At 40.8% G+C, this 20978-nt stretch overlaps 1 protein-coding gene across 1 annotated transcript; it reads right to left on the reverse strand.

Annotated features, from left to right (window-relative positions):
- Positions 1-3550: 3550 nt before the first annotated feature.
- LOC128843607 (homeobox protein CDX-1-like) lies at positions 3551-18772 on the reverse strand. Its single transcript, XM_054040559.1, has 3 exons — positions 18325-18772; positions 8289-8434; positions 3551-3799 (listed from the first exon to the last, which is right to left on the reverse strand). Exons 1-3 carry the CDS (start codon positions 18770-18772, stop codon positions 3551-3553), a joined length of 843 nt encoding a protein of 280 aa, XP_053896534.1.
- Between the last annotated feature and the right edge of the window lie 2206 nt (positions 18773-20978).

Here is a 20978-nt window from a genome sequence, read left to right on the forward strand (position 1 = left end):
TGAGGGCAGTTAGGATCTTGCCTAAGTATCTGAGCCCCTCATACGATTGGTCCCCAAGTTATTGTATGGAGGCACAGTGGGCAGATTCGTTTCCTTTACACAATGTTAGAATTTTCAGATTTAGAATGTCAAAATGTTTTACTGTTTTGATCTCTATAGTTTACTTGTGTGTGTGTCCCCCTTTTCTTTCAAAGTGTCCTCTTTTCTCTGTCTGTTGGAAATCAAGTGAGATCAAGCTTAAAATATAAAGAAGAAATACCATATACAGCGGAGTCTGTACACAGTGTATGTACAATTTTCCTTTAATTCAAAGTAGGATGGCTGTTGTTTGCATTTCTGATGGGCGTATCTGGAAGATAATATGTCTTGATATGGTTGACATGGTTAGCAATGCAAATGATAAATCACTTTGGTAGCAAAATACTGTAATCAAGAGCCTGCATCCAAAGCACATTGAAATCAGTAGGATTCTTTCCACTGACTTCAGTGGACTTTGGACTCTGTCTCAGTATGCCGGTATAGAATGACTAGAGTAACTTCTTACATATTTCAATGGTAAGTGATAAATTCACTGTTTTCAGGTACCAAATATTGGATATGCAATGCAAATCCAGATAAAATACATTACACATAATTTTGCTAGCAGTATGTGTCTTCATTCTGTGCCCAATTCTGACCATTATGGACAATGAACTTTTTCTCCATAATTCTCATAGACTTTAAGGTCAGAAAGGACCATCATGATCATCTAGTCTGACCTTCTGCACTTTGCAAGCCACAAAACCTCACCCACCCACTTTGTAATAGACTCCTAACCTCTGGGTGAGTTACTGAAGTCCTCAAATCATGATTTAAAGACTTCAGGTTACAGAGAATCCACCATTTATACTAGTTCAGTGGTTCTCAAGTTTTAGCAATCCGAGGACCCCCATTTTGATTTAAAATTTTTCACGGACCCCAAAGACCCCCGCTTAGCCTCATGCCCCGCCCCCACTCCACTCTTTTCCACAAGGCCCCACCCCTCTCCACCTCTTCCCGCCCCTGCTCCACCCTTGCCCCTCCTCTTCTCTGCCTCTTTTCACCCTCTCCCCTGAGCACGCCCTATCCCTGCTCCTCCTCCTCCTCCCTCCCAGTGCCTCCTGCACGCTGCTGAACAGCTGTTCCCCACCGTGCAGGAGGCACTGGGAGGGAGGGGCAGGAGTTGGTCATGGGGGCCCATGGACCCCCTGGAGTATCCTGGGTCTGTGGATCCCAATTTGAGAAACTTTGTACTAGTTTAAATCTGTGGATAACCAATGTCCCCTGCTGTAGAGGAAGCCAGGGTCTGTGCCAATCTGACTCAGGGGACAGTTCCTTCCTGACCCCAAATTTGGCGATCAGTTAGACCCTGAGCATGTGGGCAAGACCCGCTAGCCAGACTCCTGGGAAAGAATTCTCTGTAGTAACTCGGAGCCCTCCCCATCACGGCAGTCAGAGTTTCCAAACCATCTCTAGGTGTTAATACAGTGACTTTGTCACACCAATTGCCATGGTGAATGACTTCCTCTTTGTGCGCTGTACCGCTCAGAACAGCAGCGGCAGTGCAGACTAGCCAATCTGCCTGAACCTTGATTTGGGAGGGCCACCTCTAAGGCTGAGTTTAGTCTCAATACCTTATGAGGATACTGCCAACCAGGAAGGCAATTTATGAGGGCATTTAGAGGGCATTGTGATACAAACACATGCCCATTGGAGCTGGACTGGGACCTCTAACCTTATTTCACTTAGGCCATTGCACAACCATGAGATATTAAAAAAACTTTGATCCTTAATGATCTGAGCTGCACTAAAATTGGTGATTTAGAAATGACATTACCAACCGCCTCAGCCATCTTGTTCTCACCATAACCCCTCCACCTATACTATATATAATTAAACTTTATATCATAATTATATTAAATAACAGACTGATGATGAAAATTCTTTCTGCATTACCATTTTCTGCAGTAGGTTTAAACCACATTGGAAACACTTATTGAAAAGTCACTTTATTTTAGAGTTCTTTATATACAAAGTAATTTTTCATTACCCCCATTAGATGATCAAAATAATATTATGATATATAATTAAAAGGAAAACAAGAATGTACCTATGCATAGGCCAAGATTTGGGGTAAAATTTTCAAAAGTGCCTGTGTGATTTGGGAATCTATGTCCCATTTTCAAAAGTGACAGGTACTTAATAGGCTTTGTCTTAATGAAAGTCAACGGGACTTAGGAGCCTGTCACTTTTAACAATGGGACAGAGCAATTTAGGTGCTTTTAAAAATTTTACCCTTGGTGCCTAAAGCTAGGCACCTAAATCCATAGATAACCATCTAAATAAGTAGCCACACTTTCAAAAGTGCTGAGTACCCAGCAGCTCCCACTGAAGTCAATGAGATGGCACCACTTTTCAAAATCAGGCTACTTATTTTGGTGCCTAAATATGGATCTGGCACCTCAGTATTAGGGACCCATTTAAAATATTGGCCAGAGGTTATATTCAACGAAGATATTGGTTTGTTTAGTCTTCCATTAATTTGGCCTTTCAATTTTTTAATATTAATATGTCTGAAAACCAGACTAAATTTCAAGGAATTTAAACATTACTTGGATGCATTATATGTGTCTTTATCTATGGTTTCATTGTCTCACAAAATGCAATTGTTCCCTTAAGTATATCTAAGTTTTAAGAATTTTTCTCCCTTCACTATTTCTTTAAGAAACAAAATGGACTGAAATGATCTCTTCCACCATGAGTGAAAATGGGCCAACGTTCACAGTTCCATAATGTTTTTCCAGAAACATTTATGGGATGATTTGAAGAGCGCGTGTTTGTTCTAGTATTATTTAGCCTTGGAAGTGATTTCTGTTTAAAAAAAAAAAATCAAGCTGGACCCCTCCCCAACAATAACTCAGCAGTCTGTAGCCACCTTGATCTAGGTTTTCAATCAAGTAGCCCAAAGCATGAACTAGTTTTTCAGGGCCAAAACCTAGACCAATGTGCAAAGTTTGAGAAAGTGAAATTAGCACATGGGACCTACATAAGGGTGAGAAGGGGGAGGAATTTTCCCTCTTAATCCAGTGGCAGGGCACAGAGCACATGCACAGTCCCTGTTTTGCTCTTAGGAATGCAGCATTGCCTGTGGTCCACTTCATATGTCTTTTGGTTAGTGGATCCACATAGTAGCAGAACAACTGGACACCCCTTGTTCCCAGCCCACCCTCTGCACTGCCATGGGAAATGCCTGCTTTGTGGTCCAGAGAGGGCCTGGCATCCCCTTGTAGCATCCATCCAGGACCCTTTGCACACAGTAGTTCCATTGGCTTGGGGGGTTTTCCACTGTCCTTTCACAGGCCCTGGGGATTTGGCCCTTAGTTGATTGTACGTGGAGCCTATGCGCACAAGGCTGTTGTGATGCTGGGATCTCTTGCAAAACAGCTCTGGCTGTCCTGTCCCCTTTTGAACGGTAGTGCTCCATGTACTGTTGGTTTATAATGTTCTTTATAAAATAATTCTTTGAATGGCCTTACTGAGAGGCCACAACCTGCTGAAGGTTCCCATTGTGCTGTAAGCTATTCATTGGAAGTGGAGGAGGTGGCGGGGGAAATAAAGAACTGGACATTTCCGAATGAGTCTGTGGGTTATGTCCTGGGATGGGGCTCACTGAGCCAGAGTCACTCTGCATAGAGCCAAGGCTGGTGCCATCAAAATGAGTCATTTTCTTCTTCATTAATTTTCTTTCTTTGGCTCTGCGATTCTGGAACCAGATTTTCACCTGCAGAGGAACAAAGGAAAAGGTGTTTCAAGAGCTAACAGAATGTAATCTGATAAGTCAGCTTCTCAGTGTTGTGAGATTTATTTTTTTTAGAGTCTTATTTTTTGGCCCTTTTATATGTAACATATTTAGGTTTTGTGTACAAAAATCTTACTTAAATTCTTATGTTGCATGCATCACTGTGATATCCAAATGCCTGAGACTGCTCTAGTTAATGGTGTGGACTGAACTGGCATGAATAGCCCCAGAGATCAGGGGAGCATACAGGTAGTGTTACAGTCACCTTAGCCCCTGCCTTGGTTGTGCACTGAGTCCAGCTTGGCCAAATCAGAGGATCAGGGCCAATTTACCCAGGGCATTTTTCTCTTCTCACATTCATCAAATTTACAGCAGTGTAACTCTGTTGACTTCAGTGGAGTTGGTCCTGATTTATACCAGTTCCTCAATATGGATTTAGCTGTCTGTTTAGGCACACACATTCGAAAAGTTTGCTCATAATTTAGTAAAATGACCCCAGTTCTTCCACTTTGGACAGAGAAAACAGCCTTTTTTTAAACTTATCTTTCAACCTCCTTTCTTATTAAAAATAATTTTCAGTGACCTATATTCCAGTTTAACTCAGAAATATATCTTTTAATAAGTATTTCTTTACACTGGGTTGACCTCACCTGTTAGGTAAGGAGTGCTAGGCCGAGGCCCACTACAGGATTTGCATAGTATTCTGCTGTGTTCCAGAATAATGCTAATGGTTTATATTTCTGTTGTATCTCTCAAACAGAAGGACCCCGAAGTGCTTTACAAACAGATATAGGCCAAATTCTGCCCTTCAATAGATATGTGCAGACAGTCTATTGAAGTCAATGGGCAATGTGCACACACACTGAAGGGCAGAATGATAACTACATACTAAATTCATTACTTCACTCACAACTGAAATGCAGCCACCTTCATGGTGAAATGAAGCAATGGTTGAAGAGCATGCTGCAATAACGCTTACAGTTCTTTTAGGGTAGGCAATAAAGAATCAGCAACAGTGTAGGATAGGTAATGAAGAATATTGTGTCCAGTTGAAACTATGGGGGAGGGGGTATTTTGAGGCAGCAGAATGTAATGGAATTTGAACAGGAATCTAGGGTTAACTCATTATTCTTGTGAAAAGTTCTATTTCGTCTATAATGATCACAGGGCAGATCCTCAGCTAGTGTAAACTGACCCCAATTTATTCCAGCTGAGGAACTGGATAAGTAGTTCTGTATGAAGTCTAATCTGTTTACTGAGGCAGAATCATCATGATAATTTTAAAAAATCTGCCATCCTTTTGATGTTCAGATCAGAAACAGAGTAGTGTTGCAACCAGTTTTTATAATCCTAGGAGAAATCCGTGAATTAACGAGAAACGAGATTCATGGAGCAATTATTTTTTGCCAGCGTCATGGGAAAGGCACAGACTGTGGTGAGCTGAGAGAAAGCAAAGCAATAAAAATGGGTGTTCTCCATAGGTGCTATGATGAAGAATTTTAAAAATTCCAAATTTCTTTGTTTTAGAAAAAAATTATATGGTGGCAAAACCCAAAATAAGAGACTTATTCATTTTTAGGTAATGCTATAGCCCCCTCATTACTATGCTGTCTAATGGTATGTCTAAATTACATTTAGACACCTGCGGCTGGCCCATGTCAGCTGACTCAGGCTTGTGGGGCCCGGGCTGTTTTCCCTTGTTGAGTTACTCTACAAATAGTTTTCTTTCTCCCAGCCTAATTCTCTCCCTCTTCTTCCTTGCTCCCCACCATTTCCCTCAACACCCTCCACCCCAGCTCACTTGTTTCTGTCTTGTTTCCCTAACAACAGGCCCATTTTGCTTACTACATTTCCAAAAGCAATTTCAGTTGGATTTAGTATTAATTTTTCTTGTCCAAACACTGTTCTGTAATGTTGCTGTCCCTCAGTAAATAATTGCTGTGTTTCATTTCAACAGTGGCTATATTTGAGATGTGGGTAAAACAATACATATGGATCTGTGGTAAAGTTTGTAAAGTATTTTGAGATCCATCACAGCAAAAAGTTGCGTGCATGCTCTCTCTCTCTATGTATATATGTTGGTCATTATCATTCATTAATGTTAGTAGAGTCTTCAACAATCTTAATCACCTTTTTATATTTTAATTTTTAATTTCCAGGAAAGAGCCCATCCTCCCATCCATTTAAGATATTTCTGGGGTTATAAGAGGATCCATTTTTCCCAGTATCTCACAGGGGTGAATGAATTTCCCTGCTTCCCAGATTATCAACACCTACTGTACCAAAACTACATAATCTTGCCTACAGTCACTTTACACTATGTGGCAACTAGCATGCATATTTTTCTCACAGGAACAACAGCTTGTCCAAAACCCATCAGTGTTATCACTGATTCTAATCTAAGGTCTGTTGTATACACAGTTTTTGCACTGATATAATTATGTTAGGCTAGGTATGCGATTTTTTTAAAACCAAAAATATAACCTTTAATGTAGACAGTTATAATGGTATAACAGATGCCTTATATTGGTATTGCTGATATCCCTTCCTGAATGACAATAAGCTATATGAGTATAACTACATCCACAGTGGGGTGGGGGTGAGGTGTTGTAACACTGTAACCATAATGACATAATTAAAGCTGTACATACAGCTTTTGTGATTAGAGCAGGTCTAAGATGTAACACTTGGTAACGCAAACATTACATGACTGGGCTGAATATTCACAGAAAGTGAATCTTGAATTAGTAATCATGGGCATGCCTAAATCCAGATATGAAGAATTTGTTTATTCAATCATGGAACAAATATAGATATATATAATGTGACTCAAATGTCCAGTTAAAACAACTCAAATGTCTGGTAGTCAAATACTTGTAATGAATTACTTGCTAACTCGCTGCAGCTCAATACTTATTAATGAAATTTAGGCCTGTTTCTCCACTCCACCATATGTTGTTATTTATACTTTTGTAAATTGAGGGCAGACTGGATGTATAATGCTACCAATCTGATCTGGTAGCTTTTATATCCACTTTGCACATCACAAGGTGCAAAGAAGTGGAGAGTCAGGCACATTATTCATTGAATAACTGGAGAAATCTTGATGTGTTTGCAGATAATTTGCAAACAAAATGAGGTGAAATTGTTGAATATATTATCCAACAAGAATTATTCATAGAGCTCAATCAATAAAACTCATAATTCTGTATTTCATTCCCTAGTTTCAGTGCAATGATTAAAGGACCTCCCAGGTAACATGAAATAGAACATATTATGTTAGCCCAAGGAATAATTATGTGCATTGCTCTGTGGGTGATCCAGCTAGACTTCTTATCTCAGTGTCTTGCTTTCTGGGCCAGCTGGGGTTGGAGGTGTTTTAGAGCTAGAGGCCATGTTTCCAGCTCAACTAGTAGGAGGAAGGAAAGGCTGGAAGCACTGCAGGAGCAGTGCACAGCCATTGCAAACACCTGATTTAGGAATGTGACATTGATGGATTCCAGAGCAAACTTTATTCAGCACTTGGCTAGAATATAGAACCTCAAGATTAGAGGATAGAATGGAGGAAATATTGAGAGAGGAGGGAATCCTCAAGTAAATGTAAAGAGGAACCCAGGGGCTAAATAAGTACCTTCCTAAATCTACTCGAGCTTGTCAACTGGACTTACTGTGTCTAAACCAGTGGTTCCCAAACTTGTTCTGCTGCTTGTGCCGGGAAAGCCCCTGGCGGGCCGGGCCGGTTTGTGTACCTGCTGCGTCCGCAGGTTCGGCCGATCGCGGCACCCAGTGGCTGTGGTTCGCTGCTCCAGGCCAATGGGAGCTGCTGGAAGCAGCGGCCAGCATGTCCCTTGGCTCGTGCCGCTTCCAGCAGCTCCCATTGGCCTGGAGCTGCGATCGGCCGAACCTGCGGACGCGGCAGGTACACAAACCGGCCTGGCCCGCCAGGGGCTTTCCCTGCACAAACGGTGGAACAAGTTTGGGAACCACTGGTCTAAACTAAGGATGAAATTCTGGCCCCATTGAAGTCAATAGCAAAACTCCCATTGACTTCAGTGGGGCCAAGATTTCACCCTAGGATTTTTTGCTAAATTTTCCCGCCAGGGTAGACAAGCCCCCAGGCAGCTGCTGGTGTTTTAAGACCATCTCATCTGTCCCTATTCAGAGTAGGTCTAAACAACACTGCTTAAAAGGCTGCCAGCTGCCAATGCCTTGCCTGCACTCACACTAGCACCATTGCTACTGCTGGTACAGCTGAGTCCATGTTAGCAATGGTGGGAAATGTGGAGATAAGGCCAGTGGGATTAATCACACTTTGCTGAATAAGTTATTGGTTTGTACATTGCAAACAGAGTCCAGCCATGTTGTTTGGTGCTTAGAGACATTAGGATGCTTGTGTTTTTAACCAGTCTTGTCATCTCCTGATCAACAATAACAATGCATGGGAAATCCGAGTATGTGAGCCATACTCTACCTGTCTCTCGGAAAGTCTTAGGTTTGCTGCAAGTTCAGACTTCCTCCTGATTGTAATGTATCTGTTGTAATGAAATTCCTTCTCCAGTTCTAATCTCTGATGATCTGTGTAAACCACCCGGTACTTCTCTCTTGTTCTTGTTTTACCTGTTTTGAAAGAAAAAGACATAGCTTCAAGCGAAAGTTTTTAACTTCAATAGCGAAAAAATGTTCTTGAAAATTCTAGGCCTGATTCTTCTTTCACTTACTCCAGGGTAAATCCATTGACTTCAGCAGAGTGAGTGTTGATTTACGCCACAGTTGAATCTGACCCATAGACTTTACTTTTGTTCTTAAGTAAACAGATGACAAATGGATGCTTAGATTTCTTTATCAGCACATTTTGGGGAGGAAGTGTGGTTTTGTGGTTAAGGACTGGTAGTTAGGAAATCTGAGTTCTATTCCTAGCTCTGACAGAGACTTTCTCTGTGACCTTAGGTAAGTCACAAAACATCTCCATTGCTCTGTTTCTCTAAAAAGAGATGATACCTGCCTCAAAGTGGGATTTGTGAGGCTTCTTTCACTGTCTATAAAGCACACTGTCTGTCTAGCACTCTTGGTGCTGTAAAAACAATAATGATAATGATTGATATGTGCAGAGTTCTATTACTATATTTTGATAGGTGGCTCTTTTTGTCCCTTGGGTTAAAAGGTGGAGACAAACTGTCTCTGCCTGGACATCCGCACAAGGAATGGGAGTATGAAAGATTTTCAGTTGAAAATAGATAGCGATTGAGAGAATGATAATGCTTGATGTAGACCATGCTAAAGTTGCAGCATCCAGTGTTTTACTAATCTTGTTACATAAATTCAAGTCTGGGTCCATGACATGTCTGAACAGGGGATTATTAAAAAGTAATTGTGACTGTCAGCACTGAGGACAGATCCAGACATCTGGAATTTCTGTCCATGTGGCTGCAACTTTATTAATTCCATCAGGATAACTTCTTGGGGTAACCAGTCCTATAGCAGTGAAAAGGAGGAGGACCATAGATGCTCCTTTTGTCACCTCTCTCCCCTCCACTTTGTCAAAACTTAAATCCAGTCAGAGCATCACAGCCCTAGGGATTATTAACAGGAGTTTAAAACTAAGGCCTTATCAGAGTCTGCATTACCCCAACACTAAACAGCTGCTTAAAACTAAGATCCTCTCAGAGCCTGCATTACTCTCACGGCCCATTATGGCCTGCAACCCAGCACAGCCTACTGTCTGGAGAATGCACTTGCCTGGTATGGCTTATGCTTACTCACAAACCCTTTTCCTAAGAAAGGTGTGTTAATGCCTGATTCTCAGGGAAAAGGGACACTTCCCCAAAATCACCCCAAAAGCTGCAACTTTATTAATTCCATAACAAGACAGCTGCTTGGGGCAGCCAGTCCTAGCAGCAGTAAAAAGGGAGAAGACTATAGATGCTCCCTTTGTCATTGGTCTTCCCCCTTTGTTAATGCTGAAGTCCAGATCATCATGGCCCTAGAACCAATCACAATGGTCCCTGACTGGAGCTCCTAGGTGCTACCGCATTACAAATAATGAATAAATAATATTCTGCCTATGCCTATGGGTGATACCTGATCTAATGAGTGTGACAGACTTGATTTCTTCTGGGGTCTCTGTTCGCCAGGATTGAAGAACACAAGGTCCTACTCTTTGAATTTGGTCTGTTAGCCTCCATGATACATATAGCTCAGCCTTGGGCAAGCACTATGTATTAATAGTGGGCTTTAAGTGATCTGGACATTTCTCATCAAATCTGTAAAATATGAAGACAGGCCTGAACATTTTGGTGTGGAAAAATATTTTTGTCCATGTTCATACTTATTATTCATGTTTGTTTAAGAACCACTTTGTCCATAAAGCCAAGAATACTTTACACCAAGTCTGACACCTTCCCCAGGAAAGAGTCACACTGATTCAGCTCTGAGTTACATCGGAATAAATCTGTAGTAACTGCACTGAAGCCAATGTAGATAACACAAGTGTTATGCTGGACTGATAGCAGAGGCAACCCAATCATGCTTATTCCAATAGTCAAGTTAGCTGTGATGTCAATTCCAAAATACTATTGACAAAAAACTTAAAGAGGTCCTGAAAAACAGCAGTAATTCTCTTCAGCCTACATAGATATCCAGTATATTTGTTTTCATTCATTGGAAGTGTAAATTGTTTGTTTAACACATGGTCACCTGTGGTGCTTTAATGCCTTACTTGATATTTTTCAAACTTCTTTTGATCTCTCTAGCCTGTGTTTTTGTTTAGGTTTTTTTCCCTTTAAATGTGAATTTGGGGTCATTCTGTGGAACAAAATGCCTAAAAGATTTCCCTAAACTCTCCATTGTGGTGTTAAGATGAAGTACACAAAAGAGCTACAAGGTGATCTTATCATGAACTCTATTCACATTCAGAAGCCATAAACAAATATCAGATCCCCTTTTATCTCCAAATGTATTTGATATCTATGTAGGTTGAAGAGAATTGAAATAAGCATGGTTGACCTATCAGTTTCTGATTTTAAGTATTAAACTCTTATTATCCATCAGGAAGAATTTTTATTTGCTTTTTAAATGGAAATAGAAGCTAAATATATTTGCAGAACTCAGCACCTATTTGTCTATACAGGTCTTGCTTGTTTATTATCATGCAAACACACTTCTGTTTCTTTTTAAATATGCTAGTACTTTATGGTTCCTTTACTGAAGGCAGCAGAAATTTACAAAACTAGTTGGGAAGGGTTGATTTTTAAAAAAGTAAATAATAAGAGCAAACTCTCTGTGATTTGCCTGGTGTGGCTCTTGACTTAAATATTCTGCTTTTCCTACATGTTCAGAATACTTACGCACCCATTGGGAGAGGAAAATATCAGAGCTGAGGGCTGCTGGATGGATCTAAGAAGAGAATGCTTTATTGTCCATTTAAGTCAATGGGACTCTTTCCAATGCCTTTATTGGGAGCTGGGTCGAACCCCCATTATTCATACAGCATTTTATATTGAGGCTGAAGGATTACATTTTTCATACATTTGCCAAAGCTAAATCAAAACAAACTTCCCAAACCAAAAGTTAACGCCACACCATTTGCAAGATTACGATAGTCCTGTAATTCCATTCATTAAATTTAATGACGTCTCTGGGCCAAATCCTGAGGATCTTGCTCAGTTTTTACGCAGCCAAAATTCCAAGGCTGTGAGGATTTGGCCAATAAACAGCTAAAATGATGCTGTTGGCTTTGTCACAGGCCTTTTGGGGACAATAATTACAATTTCCCCCTCTAAAGCTGAAAAGGAAACTTTAAATCCAACCTTTAGCCAACCCTCCTCATTTTACTCAGGTGAATAGTTTCACTGGAGTCTATGGAACTACACAGGTGAGTCAAGTGAGCAAAGTTTGCCCCATTAGGCTTTTTTTTCTGAGTCTTTTCCTGATGCCAGACTGGTGTCGTCAATGTGTGGTATCAATTTAACTAGAGATGTTCTCTCTTGGGGGACTCTGGCATGGAATTGTAAGTGTTTAGACTTGATCTAATAGGCTACCAGAAGTCAGAGGTCTAACCTACATTGTAATATGTCCTCGTAGCAGTAATACATGGATAGCCTGGTTCTGAAAAGCAGCTTAAGTGTAGGGAAGTTTGCCTGAAATTAAAAAATTAGGGTTCACCTGACATTTACGACTTAAACTGCACCTTGCAAAAGGGTTTTTAACAATTCCACAGAGGGAAAGCTAATTACTCTAGCAATTTTTGTGACTCTGGCCAGGATCCAAGTGGGGGGAAGGGAAGAGCTTTCCCATTGGTCATAAAATTCACAGAGCATTTCTTCTGAAGACAATAAAGCTAGGAGAAGGCCTCTTTATTTGCTGTGAAAATCATCACCCTTTCCGGCAATATAACTCCTGAAGAAAAGAGGGAGAAGGAAGAGACAGGGCTGCATATCAAAGCAAAGAGAAGTGTTAAAAGGGTCTGTTGCCTCAATATGACAGATAGGCCTCAAACCCCAAGACAATGTAGCCCAGGGAAGAAAAAAAATACTCTCAGACCTCACAACTAGTTTACAAAGCAAAATAAATTAGCATTAGAACTGGCCCAGGCCCCTTTTTCATTGCCTCCTCTCTCAGCTGTTTAGGGCTTCTGTCTTATGTGAGCTAACATCCTTCATAAAAATCTAGCATCTACCAATGCCTATAGCGAAAGCTAGATCAATACTACAGTATCATATTAGTTATAGAGGCTCATATTCTGGTCTCAGTTACATAGTGCAACTTGTGCCAGAGGGGGATAATGGGTGTACCTGATTGCATGAGAGCAACTGAAATTAGTAGAATGGAGAACACATTCTGGTACAAAATATGTTCAAGAGACACAATTCACATCTGGATTCTTGTATAACCCACTATTTGGGGGTGACTGGATTGGAAGTATTGGTTCAGTCCATTGCAAAGATAGGAGACATTTTCAAAATTCAAATCCAAATCTGGGTTTTTATTTTGCTTGCCCTCAAATCCAGAGTTCTGCTTTGAGCCCGTCTCTAATTGTGCCCGGGGTTACTTTAAAGAGTAGTGATAGAAGGGGCCAAACTCATCCTTGGGGTAACTTTACTGACTTCAACAGAGTTATGAAACCAAAGCAATTTTGAATGAATCAAGACAAGGAACACTTCCCCCTTTCTGTATATGACATTCTATAATAGTTAAAATACAGGGCAGCATCTTTCCATTTCAGAAGCAGTACATTGTCCCAAACTTTCATACATGTGTTTGAGTAACTTTACTCCCAGGAGAAGTCCCACTGAGTTAAGTGGGACTACACATATGAGTAAAATTACTTATGTGCTTCAATGCTTCCAGGATCTTGCCCAAAGTATGAACAAAATTCTGCCTCAGATCTGCATGGTGGGTCTTGAGGCTAGTAATTTTTTCTTGCTATATGTGCTTGTGGAGATCCCTGCCTAGGAGAAGAAGAGCAGCATATTGGAGTCAAGAGACTTTAAGTTCAGAATTTTCTTTATGTTTTGTTGACTTCTGTCTCACTTGCAATACCTGGATTTTCTACTTTGAATCTATTCTGTTGTTTTATGCTAAAACTATGGGCCACATTCTGTTCTTGGTTTTGCCAGTATAAACTTGGAGATACTGCACTAAGGTAAACCAAATTAAATCAATTGAATCCAAAGTAGAATTGCTCTCCATTATTTTCATCACTACCCTCTGTTGATTGAGTGGATTCCCTACTCAATATTTTGATTTTTGGATATCAGAAGTGTACAAGCTGTTGAAGGTGTGGGTAGATTTGTAAGTGACCAGACCAGGAGAAATCTGCTTTTTGTGATTCTCTAAAGCCAAGGGAGCAAGGGATGAATTGAAATTCCTACAAGTGTTACATATATTTTTTTTTATATGCAGTGTTGGTGCTCTCTCATATATTCTTTAGACATTCAGCACCTCGCAAGATTAGGCTTTTAGAAGGAATATGATTCTTTCCCACAATATTTTCCCCTTTCTAAAGATGTAAGGGATGGGATTTCTATGCCCTTCAAAGATTAGATAATCTCTGTTGGTAGTGCATTTGCCAATGATGCCATCAGCATCTCTCATCATCAGAAAGTGTAGCCTGTGTCTTAAGAAAGCTGTAATTGAACAAGGAAGATATGGGAGTCTTCATGTGCAGGAAATTACAAGCTCTGCCCATAATCAAAGTTTCCCTCCTTCTCCTTCTCCACACCATCAGAAACCCTTCTTATCCCCTTTCTATTTAATGTCAGGTCTTCTCTTCTACTCTACAGCTGTGTAAAGAAATTCACACTGCTGGTGAAACTGCTGGAGAGGCAAGTTTTCACCAGTGTCACAGAAATACTTTTTTGGGGTATGGTTTCACTGCAAATGTGTTGCTATTTTTCTAAAAACAGAAAGTGACCTTTCTTCCTCCTCAGTGAAAATGGCAAAATATCTCCATGAAAGTAGTGAAGCCAACTTGTGGTGATTTGTAATGTTTTCCAGGATGGATTTTCTTCCACCTTCCATCAAAAATGGATCCTTGATCATACCTGTGAATACTTTTGAAAATATGGGGGGAGCGTCCATTTTTTTCCACATAAAGCATCCTACAGTGATAATTGGCCTGGCTTTGTTCTGCGCTCTGAGTGGTAATTTTTTGCAGGGCAGGGAGATAAATGAGAGGAGCCTTGCTCCAGCTATATCATTGGATAAAATATTGAATATTTAATATTCAGTATTTTCTCCTTGGAATTGCCCTTGAGCCTTTTTCTGAAGTCTAACACATTTTTTTTTCCTTCTGCATGCTCAATACCTTCATCCGTGCAAAGACCAAGCACTCAATCCTGCACCCACTGCAGTCAATGAGATTTTGGCATTGACGGTGGGTGCTGGCTCAGAACCCAATCCCTCCAGTTCTAAAGCCAGTAGGAGAAGGCATTACAGATCAAAATGAAGCGTGTCTTCCAGCTTGAGAATGGTGGACCACAGTCAGATTATCTCCCCCCATGGTAATGCATTCTAGCACCACAAGATTTATAGGCTGGCCCTTAATATTAAATACTAAAACCAGATTTTCCATTGGTGCAGCATAGTTCCTTTGACTTGACTTTACACCAGCAGAGGACCTGGTATTAATATTTCTTAAAAAAAAAAATGGCTTCAATTAAGAGTATGTTGCAATCCTTTTTTTCCCTTTCCAGGTCCATAGTAATGACAGGAATGAAGAACAAAAGGTGGAAAGACCAGCAGGGGATAAGAGAAGAGTAGAGAATAGGTTAAACATTTTCCTTCAGCATTCATCAGGCCATGAGTCCAGAAAACAACAAGGAAAACCCACCACAAAATCACTATAGGGTCCACACTTGTGGCCTTTACTCACATGTGTGGACTGCTCATGTGAGTGATCCTAATACAAGTAGCTCTGCTGACTTTAAAGGGAATTACTAACAGGAGTAATTCTTGCAGGATTGCAAGGTCATCTTGCAAAAATCATCTTGCGCTTTAATATAATTGTCTCCATAATTAAATTGTATTGTTATAGGACACAGCGTTTAACTATATTGTTATAGTTTCATAGCATTTAAACAGCAAATAGTAATTTATTCATCTGATTCATTTTTTCTACTGGCTGAGGGACTGTAGGTAAGTCAGCCTCTGAGCCTCAGGTTTTCCATCTGTAAAATAGGGATAATACGCTTACCTACGTCACAGGGTGTTAGGTTTCTAATTAAACAATGGGCCTGATCCTGCAGTCCTCGCTTAGGCAAAACAACTCTTGAAGTCAGTGGTGATTTTAGCCTAGAGAGACTGCAGGGTCAGGATCAGTGTACAAGGCTTTGAGGGTGTAAAGTGTAATGGATTCGATCCTACAAAGTACTGAGCTCTCTGATGCCGATCCAGCAAAGCTCTTGAATATGTGTAACAGGACTACTCGTGTGCTCAAGGGTAATAGGAACACTCATGCTCAAAATTAAGCACATGCTGAAGTGCTTTATTGAATCAGGGCCTATAAGTGTTGTGTGCTGCGGCTGTTAATTTTAATCCTGCTGGAAAACTGGGAAAAATTTGCTTTTCTGAAAACAAAGACAAGAAGAAACATGATTAGGGCTAGAGTAAGGGCCCCACTTAGAAAGCTGTTGTATCTGAGCTGAACTTTCCTGCTTAAAAAATAATTAGTAAAGGGAAGAGGCGGCAGGAAAGAAAACTTGTTGTTTTGATACTATTGTTCAGAATGAAGCAAATCTTTGATGAGAACCTGAGGACCTGATCCAATACCCATTAAGTCAATAGAAAGGCTCCCACTGAATATTAGTGGGAGTTAGATCCCCATAGGCATTTAGGCCAGATCCTCAGAGATATTTAGACACTTAATTCCCATTTATTTTAATGGGAGTTATGCTCCTAAATATCTTTGAGGATTTGGGCCTTGGATAATAATTATTTGTATCTTTGCGAGGCCTGATCCTGCGAAGTGCTGAACACCCTCAACTCCTTTTAAACACATAAAAGTTGAGGGTGCTCAGTGGCTTGTAGAACCAGGTGCTGTAGAGTGGAGAAAGATGTTAGCACTTAGCAACACCCTGAATTCCTACTAAGTGCCTATGCCTCAGATGAGTGCGATGCACCTTATAGGATCGAGCCCTGGCAGGACGAGTGTGAAAGAGTTTAAGGTTTGCTAGTTATGGATGATCAGAATGTTATTGTTTGTTATTTATAATACAAGACCCACAGTATGTTAGGCACTGCAAAGCCAGATAAGGAGACAAGGTCCTGTCCCAAAGAGCTTGCTGTCTAAAAAGACAGTAATAAAAATGAAGGTGGGGCTCAGGGGAAGAAAGGAAAAGCAGTGTGGGGGGGTAGCGAGTTCCACAATTCTGGCTGGGGGTGGAGCAAGAGGGGATTATTTTATTTGGAATAGGTTTTCCCGCCATCTGGTGTGTTAGCTCCAACTCTCTGTAGCTCTATATCCTTGATAGCATTTCTTAGCCTCTCACAGGGGCTTGTGGCAACCTGGGTTGTTACTTTGGGAGACATAGTGTCACTTTTAGATTTGAGCCCCTATACTGAAAACACTTATGAGTAATCTCATTGCCTTCCCTGGGACTATTCACAAATAGGATGCACTATGCTGAGGCATAATGGCAGGATTAGGCCCCGGTTTGCGTTTTAGTTAGGGAATGGTGAGTCAGAAGCAAATATGACTTTAAAAGAACCTGGTGCATATATTTATTTTTAGGGGTTGAACTGTGCTGTCCTTACTCACCCAGAGTAGTACCCTACTCCACAAATTGTCCCATTGATTTCAGTGGGCTTACCCATGGCATTAGAGACTATTCAGCATTAATAAGCATATCACAATCTGGCTTTAGGAAATCTGATGCACCATTTCAATGTAGGATTTTCTGTATTTCTTTTGACTGGTGATTTAAGATTTCTTTTTTGTTTTTACCCCAAAATTGACAGTTTTAATTCCTACTTAAAAAACCCTCAACATTAGTAGTGCATGGGGCAGAGATTGGGAGAGGAGAGAAGGAAATGTCATGAACTGCAATTGATTGAAGGACTCTGAGCACCTCCAAGAGGTACTGAGGCCAATGGGAGCCAAGGGTGCTCAGCATTTCACCGGATCAGGTGCCTTTACAATTCACTTTTCCTTAGTTCTTTCCAGGCAGCCTTTTTGCTTCATTTTTGCTTTTTGCTTTTCTCAATGCTTCATGACTTAATTTTATGCATTAGATGGTAAGTGCAACCTATTGCTTTTACTTGCTCACTATTATAAATCAGAAATTGACATGTCAAGGTATTTGACTAGCTGTGTAACCATGGATGTCTGTGTTCCTGCCTTTTCTAAGACACAGTCTATAATGTGAAGCAAGCCTTTTCATCCACTCTCATTTATTCACTTTTGAAATGCTAATTTTTTTTAAAGGAGCTATGGTATTGACTCTGTGCTAGGGGCATGATACTGCAGATCTTATTGACTCCAGTGGGCCTACTTACCTGAGTAAGGTCTGCAGGGCTGGAGAGAGCATTTCTATTATAATCCCTGTTTCTGACCCATTTCCAAATATATAGTTTTGGCCTGCATTTTTTCATGCTTACTGTGAGACCAGAAGAAAATTAATATGGAAAGTTACAAAAAAACATTCAATGCTTTTAAAACACTTATGATCTTTAAGAGTCTCACTGAAATCCTATTCTTAAATGATCCAGATACTCCATTTCACATTTTATCACAAATGGAGTAACTTCCCTGCATTGAGCAGTTTTTTTACGGCCCAAAGAGGTTGCTTCCCATGTGCCCCAATACTAAAAATTAGGAATGGCAATGTAATAAATCAGCATGTGATCAAAGACATCATTCAAAAGCAGAATCAATATTTAGCTGATAGTAAAAGAACCCATCAAAATGGGTTTCTTCGTCTCACTGCATACTTCCCAGCTTTTCTTATGAACTAGGAACTGGGCAAAAAAAGTGAAAGCTCTTCTCAGCATAAACCTCAGCACCCACATACCTGTGGAAGTGGATTGCACCGTTTTCCTCATCCATTCATAAGAGCTGTGCCTTTGACTGTTGGGAGAGATTTGCTCTGTGTTAATTGTACCTACAGGAGGTAAAACCCCAGATCCAGCAGGATTCAGGGAATTGTAATCAGCAGAGCTGTAGGAGATCTGCCCAGGAGACGAGCCATTGATTTGTGCAGCAGTAACTGTGCTGGAGGGTCCTGGGCCATAAGTATTCCAATCCTCCCTTTGCGTGCCATAGTGAGATCCCCAAGCTCCCGAAGACTGTCCTTGGTTGTCCATACTTGGCACATGATGATATCCCATGTAATCTGAATAGGATGGAGTGGAGACAAAGTTTTGCACTGGCAGGTTGTTGTTGTTGTTGCTGCACCTTACGGATCCTGGATACATGCTGGTTTCTTTATCCAAAAGATAACTCACGTACATGATGCTCATAGCCTGGCTTTGTCTTGCCAGGACATCCTGCTCCTCAGAGTGTTTGTTTGATCTCTTCCTGCCTTCCTCTTTCTTTCTCTCTCTTTTCTAGCCCCAACTGGCTCTATAAATGACTCATGCTAGCCCTGATGTCTCTTTACTACACATGATTAACAATGGTGTTACCAGGTGCTGGTAGTAACAGTTTACTAAGGTTCTGCCTGATGTCACAGATAACTGCCTGCCCCAAAATTACATTTGCATTCAAATGAAGGGCTGACCATCCAGGCAGCCCCACCTTGCTGCTAGTTCTGGTGCTTCCTTTCTCACAGATCTTTTATGTATCCACCCTGGTCCCATCCCCTTTAATACACTCTGACCTGCCTTACTCTTGGAGCCATGTTGCACACATAATTAACCTAATACGTTCTTAGAAAGCTAAAGAAATAAGCTGGTTGAACACTAAGTGGTTTCTAAAGGAGTTTTTATATGAATACACTGAAAAATACAGGAAAATATGAGTAAGGAAATGTTCACCACTGTTATTATTATTTGTTTCATGCCTACAGTATGCTCGGTACTGCACACAGCACAGGGGAAGACGGGTCCATACCATAAGGAGCTCGCAAACAGAATTAGAGTTGAGGCTCTAAGGCTATGTCTACACCAGCGAGCTTACAGCGGCACAGTTGTACCGATGCAGCTGCGCTGCTGTAAGATCTCTCGTGTAACCACCCCCAATGAGTGGCCACCGACATACTGCCACTTATGCCAATGAAACTTGTATCATTCAGGGGTGTGGGTGTTTTTTCACACCCCATAAGTGGTAGTGCTGACATAAGTGGTAGTGTAGAGATGGCCTAAGTTACATTTGTCTAAAACCAGATATCTGTTAGTTCAATAGTTCCTTCTCTGGTAAAGAGCCAGAATGTTCAATCCCAAAAATTCTCTTTTATATTGAAATCCGAGGGCTACACTATACAACACTTACTCAGTTGGCTCATACAAGCTGTCTCATTGACTTCAATCCTTACTCAGGTTGGTTAGTACTCACAAACAACAGCAGTTCTATTCGTTCTAACCCGTATCACATTGGGTACATCTATACTTACCTCCGGGTCCGGCGGTCAGCAATCGATCTTCTGGGTTCGATCCTGGAAGTGCTTGCCGTCGACGCCGGTACTTCTGCTCCGTGAGAGGAGTATGCGGAGTCGATGGGGGAGCCTGCCTGCCGCGTCTGGACCCGCAGTAAGTTCGAACTAAGGTACTTCGACTTCAGCTATGTTATTCACGTAGCTGAAGTTGCATATCTTAGTTCGAAGTGCAGGGTTAGTGTGGACCAGGCCAATTGTTAAGGATATACACAAGAAGACATAGTGTTTACTCACATGACTAGTCCCCTTGATGTCAGTGAGTCTATTCCTAGGTGTAAATGCTTAGCTGTTGTGAATAAGGATTGTGTAATCACACCCAGAAGTTTAACAGAAAGACACTCTGTTAAGATTCAGAGGAGCCCCAAATTTGCCATCACCTCCACATAAATTGCAATTGCTTATCTCTAATTTCCCTAAATAAATCCTGTTTTAGTGCTCTTTGGGCCATATTCTGATACCATTACTCACAATGAGTAGCATCTTACCCCATAAACATCAATAAGTGTAGTAGAATCTGGCCCTTTGTCTTTGAAAAAAAACTGTATGAACAGCTCCACTGTCATGAGCAACCATACAATAACAAACCTATATGGTATTAATAGAGCAAAACAATGCAATTAAAAAAATTCCCACTTTTAAGCTTCTAAGGAACTGTTTATAATCAACAGTGAGGGAGAGGGGATAGATTTTTATAAATGAGGTGAAACACCTCGGCATTGTCCCTTATGAAAATACATTGTATTTTAGTTTTTGGGAAAGCAGGGTCCCCTTTAATGATGTGATACTTAATTGCACCGTTATTAATGAGCTGACATGTTAAAGGGATATGTCTATTAAACAGGTGCAAAGTATAATGACTTCTTCCTTTGTTCAGAGGTGTATTTTTTCTTTAAGGGTCTTTTGCACTTTGACACTGTTTAAACTTACAGGTCCCTCCTTCTGGTTCCCAGAAGGAAAGAATCTCATCACACACCTGACAACACCTCTGCAGTTTCCTCTTATGAGAGATCAATAGCCTCAGGCCCTGGCCACATTAGGTCTTGGATCTGTGTTTGTGAGAATCTTTTTAGAAT

This window comes from Malaclemys terrapin, chromosome 9, assembly GCF_027887155.1.
Source record: "Malaclemys terrapin pileata isolate rMalTer1 chromosome 9, rMalTer1.hap1, whole genome shotgun sequence".
Classification (NCBI taxonomy): domain Eukaryota; kingdom Metazoa; phylum Chordata; order Testudines; family Emydidae; genus Malaclemys; species Malaclemys terrapin.